Below are 8,669 nucleotides of genomic sequence, written 5' to 3' on the forward strand. Positions count from 1 at the left end.
GGCTACAATCCCCCTACTGCGCATCAGCACACAGACTCCTCTGAGCCTATGCAATTCGCCCAAATAATACAGAATGAGCCCCAGAACAAAAGCGTTAAGTTTTGGTGTGTTGAGTACCAGTCAGTGCCAAAGTTGGGTCAAGGGAGGAGATCACAGAATCATTAAGGTTGGAAAAGACTTTTAAGATCATCAAGTCCAACTGCTAACCCAACAAATGTAGACAAACAATATAAATAAGAGCTTTGGGGAGGGAAGGAAGGAAGGAAGGATGGAAGGAAGGAAGAGAGGAAAGGGAAGTCATATCCTCCCATTTTTGGTGGTTGTGGAATTGCAACCTCTTTCCATGAGATTTGCCACTATTATCAGTCAGAAAATGTACTAGACTATACATACCTTCAGTGGGCCAGCGCATGGCAGTTCTTTTACAGGATTTCCCTACGCTTCCAGGTCAGAGCGCTCTTAAACACACAGCAGAATGATTTTTTAAGATAGAATACTGAAGTTAATAACTGCAAAGCTTCATTTCCTTTTTCAGACAAGCATTTCCTCCTATCAAAAGTGCCTTCCATTTTACTTCATTTTATTGGAATCACAAGAGGAAGAACATAACATTAAGCTGCGGAAAAAAGGATGACTTTTTATACTGCCTGGAGAGGACAGAAAGGATCGGTCAAAAGGGTAGAGCTGCCAAGTCACTGACCTCTTTTGTAAGAGCCATAGCGGCAAAGAAAAATTTTAAAGGTCAGCTTAACTACAGACAGTCTCAAGGAAGAAAGGCCAAAAGAAAAGACCTAACCTGAAGCACTATGTGAAAATAACAAATCTCAAAACAGATCTGCTATTGCCATGAAGTAATAGCCTCTCCCACTTTCTGCATAAAAAACAGGGTTTTTTTCTTACATGGGCACTAGGTCTTCTTCAAAGCCTACTTCCTCAGAGGGGTGTCCTCTATTAGATAAACAGCAGCATTGAGTCAACTGTGTGGGTGGGTGGGTAGAATTCTGCCCCACTAGGAAAAGGTATTTTGGTTCACAACCTAGCCACGAAGATTAATAAACCCCTAAACAGTAGTTTTCAGGCACTAAATCAATGAAAAAGGAAATAAACTCCTTGGTTGGTACCCAATGATTCTACCAAAAAATCCTTGGGTTTCTGCCCATTTATAAGGTGAATTTAATTTAAAAACTACTACCATCTGTCACAAACTCCAAACAAATGTGATTTTCCCTTTTTCCATTCACCAGTGGTGAGGAAAAAAAAAAGCTCCTTCAAAGTAAAAAGTCCCATCCCTTAACAGTTTTAATACTGAGTATTTGAATACCAATTCTGTAAACTTGGGGAAAATTTCTGAGTTGACCACCTTCCTCAGGCGACTGAACTTAAAAAGAACAGAGTAAAAACAAAGCAGTATTGTTAATGAGCGTAGAGGTTTTTGGTCTCAAGAGGTGAGCGGAATTTGGTTCTCAAATTACCAATGCTTTCTGGTTACTTCCTTCAAAGGAATCATTCTTATCAACTTATCTGGGCAGAGAAACAATAGCCACATTCTTATGAGAAGCAATCACCAGGTTTATAAAGGCATCTCTCACACGTCTTTGTTAAGAAAAGCTTTTGGGGGTGATTTTGAGCCTTGCAGTCAGCGGCTAAGAGCTCAGAAAACAACTGAAAGAGCAACTGCAACACTTGCAGCAATACAGATTAGCTTCCTGGGAAGATAAAGCAACTTCTTGGCCTCTGTCTCTTGATTCACCAACATCAAGTCACTGAAGTGCAGCAGGTGGTCTGTTGATTACTCATGCCATGCAAAGAATTAAAAAATCTGTGAGACAAGAAGGGCAATCTTACTGATGCCTCGAGCGTATCACTCCTGAAGTAAGAGAGGCTGAGATGTAGAGGGAGACCTGCAAAATTAACTGCGGAAAACATCCTGCTTTTTTAAAAACTAAGAAATGCAAAATTGAAGTTTTTCTTGTGCTATGCAAGTTACAGAACTGATTAATTCAAGTAAATCATCTTTTTATCCTGAGCAAAGACAAAAATGCAATATTGCCTAACTTACTACACAAAAAGAGATCTCAGCATGAATAACAGTCAGATATAAAAAAAAAAATAAGGCTTGTCATACCACAGAAAGAAAATGACTGACAAACAAACAACAGTATAATCAATGATTGTCATAGGCTGGCTCCAACACTTAGGCCTACAGCAATAATGCAAAGGTTTGCATTTTAACCTTCCAAAGAGAAAAGGACACATTTCTATCTACCTCTGTTTTGCTTCACTCAATATGAATGTCCAATAAAAATATAATGAACACCAACTTTTTATACAAAAAGAAAGTTTAGGTAAACTGTCACTCACTCATTTCTCAGCATTTCAAATAAAGATTTAAATCTAAGTGTGACCTTGATGAGTTGATCATTAGACTGACATCTTTACATCATTCACTCTTCACATCAGATGAACCTCTACTGCAGATGGGTAGAGGCATGCTTTCAGCACAGCTCATTCAAATTAGTGTTAATTATTTATTTGAATAAATTCAGCTTGTTCCAATTTTCTCCCGTGAAACAGAACATGCATATTAGTACAACTGACTTTTGAACAGGCCAGATTTCTGTTTCAGAGAAGAAACTAGAAGCTGTCTTGTAGAAATAAGTTCTCTGAATTCACGAGAACATTGTCCCCATTTCCTCACACAAGTCACCAGCACTTTCAATGTTCCCCAAACTGGCTGTGTTTTTACTGAGAAGTTTCCTCTCCAATTAAGCAATGCTGAGGCACCAAAATCCCAGCTGAACACCTGCTATTGCTGTATCCCAGCCCAGTTGTTTCTCCTGTGCTATGCATCGCTTCAAAGAGTTCTCCCCATCATAGGTTAAACAAGAATATTAAGTAGCAGCAAATTAATGGTACAGTATAGCTCCATATAGGCACTTATAAATTGCTCCATGTATTTCAGGTATTAAGTGTACTGTAACAGGAATGTAGTCCTGTCAGTTGTACTTCCTTTTTTCCACAGCTGTACACTCCTCAAACTTCAGTTAAAAGCAGTATGTGAGATTTACTTAGAATAAAAATATTAACTATAAAACATTAAAATCCATGACTGGCTTAGGAGGAGGAGGAGATGGAGAAAGACCTTAAAAAAAGGAAGTACACATTCACTAAAAAGATTCCTTGCAGACAGAAACAACAGAGAAAGAAATAGCCACAGCACGTGCAGTCCATGCAAAAGCAATCTTAATCTTTAATCAACCCCACTGCACTGAAGACATTTAGCTAGGAGTGTCAGCAGGGGGGGGGGGGGGGGGGGGGGGGGGGATATAAAAGGCGGGGGCGGGCGGAATATAAAAAAAACCCAACCCAAACCAAAATTAATTACACTACCTCAGTGATTGGTTGCCCTTGTGATGTCAAGTCCAGTTCCTGAGGTCTTGTCACCTTATCGATATCCAAGGAGTCCATGCTGGAAGCTGCAGAGGTTACGCTGGAACGGGAGGAGTTACTGATTGAGCGTACCTCAGCATCACTCACTGTGCCAGCAGATGCCGTCCTCCTGTGCTGAGCAGTAACTACTGGTTTGGTGTCTTCTGCAACAGACTGTTGGGCTGCCTCATCCATGCTCAGAGAGGCCTTCTCTAACTGTGCAGTGATGTCATCCAAAGATACGTTGGCATGTGATGGTTTAGTCACCTTACCAGATGAGGAGAATCCTTTCATGCTGCCATGCTTAGTAGAAGGTCGGCTAGCAGGTGGTTTCTGAGCTTTGGATTCTGTGGCAAGGCGTTTCACTGCAGAATTGTTTGCTGAATGAGAACCAATGCTGCTGAGCTCCTGCTCGATGGAACAGAGATCAGCCATGAGGGCATCTAGATCCACAGTCTCCCCCTGATTCAGGGCTTCTGCAACAAGAGTTTTCAGTACATGCAGAGTTACTTCATTTGTCTGTACACTTTGTGTTACCAAATTTAACAGTTAGGGTAAGGGAGCAAAGGAAGCTGTATTTTTTTTTTCCCACCTGTATTGCAAAATCCCTGCTCACTGATAAGCAGAAATTTATTTGCACCACTACTCTTGACCAGTCTAAGAGCAATTAAAAAAAACAAACCCCAAACTATTTAGGTCAAATACATTTGCTGACAGAAGAAATCTATGAATGTTCAGATTACATTTGAAAATGTAAAAATACATTTTTATAGTATCATGCCTCTGCTTTTCAAAAAAGTGTAGGTGTTTTGCTAAGTATTTTCTGCTAAAGCAATGCAAGACACGTGACACTGCTTTCAAAAAAACCCCCACAAAATACTATACACATATTCATGCCTTTAAATTAAGATTTCCTGTATTAAGTGGAAGCTATTTTAAGACGAGGAAAAACATTATTTTTCTTTAACATCAAAGCATTCTCTAGCTGTATTCTTGCATTCTGTCTCATGAAGCAAGATGTTCTTTCTTCCCATTTAACAGAAACACATCAATTCATTCTTTCACAAGACCAGATCCCAGAACATGTATTTCTGTACAAACACTAGGCTACAATTCTCAGACACCAGGTGCTGTAAAAGATACTGCTTTAGGATAGTCAAAATTCTGTGCCATCAGAAAGCAATGCCTTCAGCAAACATGTTCTCACTTCAGCTAGAAGTGTATTTAAATGCTTTTATATATTACATTGTTCTCATTTACAGCTGGAACACTTTTTTTTTCTTAAACTAATATTTGAGGGGATAAATGGCTCAACTAACCATTCAAATTGTACATGGAGAAGCGATATGAGAAGTTGGCAAGATTGGTTTCCTGACGGAGAGGTGACCTCTTCACTGGTGCCACAGGCTTGTCTGTATCCAAACTCTGAAAAAGAAAAAAAAAAAAAAGTGCAGAATAAAGTTTGACAAGGAACTGGACACCTTCAAGATGAATGAAAATTAATTTTCTCTAAAAGAAAGTTTTCAAAAACTAGCATATTAAAAACATTATCTTTTTCAGGCCTTAGACTGAAAACATACGTCACTATACCACAGAGACTTAGCTTGAGGTATTCAATGGGGAAAAGATGTTAGACACATTCTGGGTTTTTTTTTTAGAATCAGATGGAGGGAAGCATATTCCAAATGCATTTTTAAGTGGTGTTACATACTAGCTCATTTGAAACACAGACAGATGGCTTACCTGTAACTTCTCTGCAGTGAATTGCACAAGTACCTAAACACATTCAAACTGTGGCACCCCCTCCAAGAAATGCCTCATTAGCTTATGGGCATAATCATGGCACAAGCACACAAAAGCATTCACTGAAGAATTCTATTTTCTTAAAAGGGATTTTAAATTGACTAAATTGAAACACTTTTCTCAATAAGCTTTTCCTGTGAAAAATTTTAAATTGTGAAAGCAAACCCGAGACACTATATGTAGGATAATTTTATTTTTAGGAAAACTAATACAGGTTTAAAAAAAAAAAAGGAGACATCTTTCTACCCAATACATTGAATTGTTGAGTTATGAAGGCTAATATGGGCATATTATTATAATAAATACACCAGCATTTTTGTAAGTAACAAGCAGTAGAGCACTATGATCCAGCTGGTGACCCAAGAGGTACATACCAGGGTCAGAAGCTGCTGCCCCTGGAGTGACAAGTGTTACATGGTGAATCTAGCTCTTGCTGTCCCTGAGGCTCGACAGGCCTGCAGAGGGTTTGAATTTAAGCAATGCTTGTACTGACAAAGCTTTCCTAAAGATATGCTTGGCTGAAAGAAAAGCACTTTCTACTTCCAAAAGAACAAAAGTTTCTCACCTAAGCTTTTTATTTCCATTTTCTATATCTTCACTCAAGCCTTTGTTAAAAATCAAATGCACTTCTCTCCCCCCGCCCCATTTATTTTTGCTGAACTCCCTTCTCTCCTCAGTTTGGCTTGAATTTTAAAAGAAAAATAAAACCACTTTATCAGGAAGTCAATCATCACTCAATGAGAAGCCAGTGATGCAGCCTTGTCTTCCATCAGGTCAAAAAAACCTCTAGTACGTCTGATGGAGCTTACATATTGTCCCACACAGAATAGATAATAACAATAACAACAACAATAATAATCTATCTATAACCCTAGAGGCAGCAGTGAAACTGGAGACAAAGAGGCAAGTTAGGGCTCATTCCTTCAGATTGAACCCATAGACTGCCACAAAAGATTTCCTGCAAAACAAATACGTGCTGGTTAAAAGCATCTAAAATGTGTTTTACTGAATTTAATAATAATTAAGTTATTTCACATCCTTGGAAACACATGTGATACGCTCTCACTATTATCACAGCATATTTTCCACAACATATTATGATGCTAAACTGGCAGTCTGGAGAACTGCTGAAAACTGCAACAGAACCAAAAGCTTAGTTCTGAATGATCATGAGAAGCAAGGTAAGATTTTCGTCATTTAAACTGCCCCATAGAGACAGGTAACTAGAGCAGGATAAATGTTAATGCACTCTGCATCAGTGCCAAACACTGCTCACATGTGCTGCAAATTTTGTGACTACATTTTATAATGCTTTTAGTAGACCAAGAGTTAAAGAAGGCAAAGTGAATTCAAATGATCTCATGAGCATCTTAACAGTTACAAATCTTTTAAAAAGCACTTCCATCTGGAAAGGAATCAGAGTCTCACTTTCAATTCCCCCAAAATAAACATTTAGGAAATCTAAAAAAGAAGTTAAAGTTCAAGGAACACAGAAACAGAAAAACCTTACCTCCTACTGCTCTTACGAGTCCAGCTGACAAAAAGCAACAAATGCTGTGACCACAGGAGAATGCACTTTGGAGCTAATTAGCTCTAATCACTCCTCTTTATTGGGACTTTATTGAGACAGCTGCATCAAGACATGACTACTTTCCAAACAGACGAACTGAGACACAACTAACTGCATTAACTTGTTTATACAAAACCGTATGAGGTCATTTAAAGTTTTGGGGCAAACATAATTTCTCAGTAGTCACAAAAGATACAGGGGCAACTGTCAGGCTACGTTGCAGACTGTGTTGTACAAGAATATGAAAGTGAGAAACAAATAATGTGGGTCCTGCCCTTAACTACCTGTTAGTAGGTTTTAAGACTTTTGCATGGATCAGCACACAAATTGAGACATCACCATAAAGTCGGTATGTCAGTAGTATAGCTGTAAGCCCCAAGTAAAGTATGGTTATATGTCTAGGCTGCTCATACCTGATAAAAAATGCGGCAAAGAACAAAAGGTCTAAGACCAAATACCTATTGTGCTCCCCTGTGAAGATCCTCATCTGAGGTAATTTACAAGGCCTTGGCCTTCAAAATGGTTCCCACTTACCATTAAAAATCCTTTATAGAAAGTTAAAAAAAAAACCAAGAATTACAATATACAGATTTATTTCACACTGTCTTCCATTCATCTCAAAAAGCAGGATTCTTTACTGCCCTGCATGCACAAGTTCAGGAGAAAATAAAAATCTTTTTCCCCTACAGTGCTATCTATATTTAGATCTTGCAGGCAGAGATTTAACCAGAAGATAACAGAGATGAGCCTGAATTTTAAATGCTGTCACATGATTAGCTCAATTTCCCTTTAGTCTTTGGGCAAGATGAAGATGAGAAAAGCTGCCTCCTTCTCTAGCTTACTGAAATTAGAGGTATCATACCTTTGTTTAAGTCTACGTGACAGAGGGAGAGGATGAAATACATTACTCGGGAGGGGCCAGCTCACACGGCTGAAGAAAACATAGTAGGCAATCATAGAGAAATGGCCTATCACCTGAGGAGTCTGGCATATCATACAAAAAGCAAGAGCTGCTTGTGAAGGAAAGGAAAAGCACTAGAAAGAAGGAAGCATCCTATCCACTGCCTCTCTGATGCAGAAGGAGTATTCTGGTATTATGGTGAGCCCTCTAGGGTGTATCAGGGCACCCTACCATGTCAGCAGCAGCAACATTCACAATTTCTTGTTTCTTATTGCTATTGAGGAACAACAAATAAATGCTGCCATAGCTGGGCAATGTCCAACCATACGTTTGGAGATATAGCCTACCTCTAACCAGCTAAAGTCAGTGTTTCTCTATATACATGAGGACAAAATACCAATTCCATAGTTGTCAGAAGGAATCATACCCTTTGGGAAAAGCCACACTAACAGGTTGTGAAAAATTAACAACTTTGAAATGGGGAAAACAAGACAATTTAGAAACCTTTAAAGAGTACTGAGCTGGTTACATGCTACAGTATACCTTGCTGCAAGTGGTAGTGGTAAGTAGTTAGCATCCAACTAAAAAGAAATACTTAACACTTATAAAGGATTATTCTGTGAGGTAACTGAAACCTCCCTAACCTGTGTGAGCTTGTCCAGTTCCCCCAGCCAGGCCCCGAACATCTTGTCCAGATCCTGATCTTCTTTATCACTATCTTCTTCTGCACCATGGTCAAGTTCTTCATCAGATAATTGCTCCATCTGAAAAAAAATTGAGGTTTGATACTCAAATTGTATCAGTGTCTAAGAAAACTGCTGTCAGCTACTAAGTTTCTGAAAAAGTGTTCTGAAGACAAGGCACTTGTCTGTCCATAAGATTTATAAAAATTGCATACATTCACAGTTTATTATCCTGCCCACAAGTAAAGAGTTAGCGTGAAAGCTGCAACAGATAATAACAAAC

The 8,669-nt window shown here is 38.8% G+C and overlaps 1 protein-coding gene across 1 annotated transcript; it reads right to left on the reverse strand.

The window, feature by feature from the left end:
• Nucleotides 1-3,374: 3,374 nt before the first annotated feature.
• LOC104626272 (ras-associated and pleckstrin homology domains-containing protein 1-like) lies at nucleotides 3,375-8,467 on the reverse strand. Its single transcript, XM_010294150.1, has 3 exons — nucleotides 8,348-8,467; nucleotides 4,749-4,854; nucleotides 3,375-3,905 (listed from the first exon to the last, which is right to left on the reverse strand). The coding sequence occupies exons 1-3, from the start codon at nucleotides 8,465-8,467 to the stop codon at nucleotides 3,382-3,384; spliced, it is 750 nt and encodes a 249-aa protein (XP_010292452.1). The 3' UTR covers nucleotides 3,375-3,381.
• Between the last annotated feature and the right edge of the window lie 202 nt (nucleotides 8,468-8,669).

Source organism: Phaethon lepturus, unplaced genomic scaffold, assembly GCF_000687285.1.
Source record: "Phaethon lepturus isolate BGI_N335 unplaced genomic scaffold, ASM68728v1 scaffold37469, whole genome shotgun sequence".
NCBI classification, from domain to species: Eukaryota; Metazoa; Chordata; class Aves; order Phaethontiformes; family Phaethontidae; genus Phaethon; species Phaethon lepturus.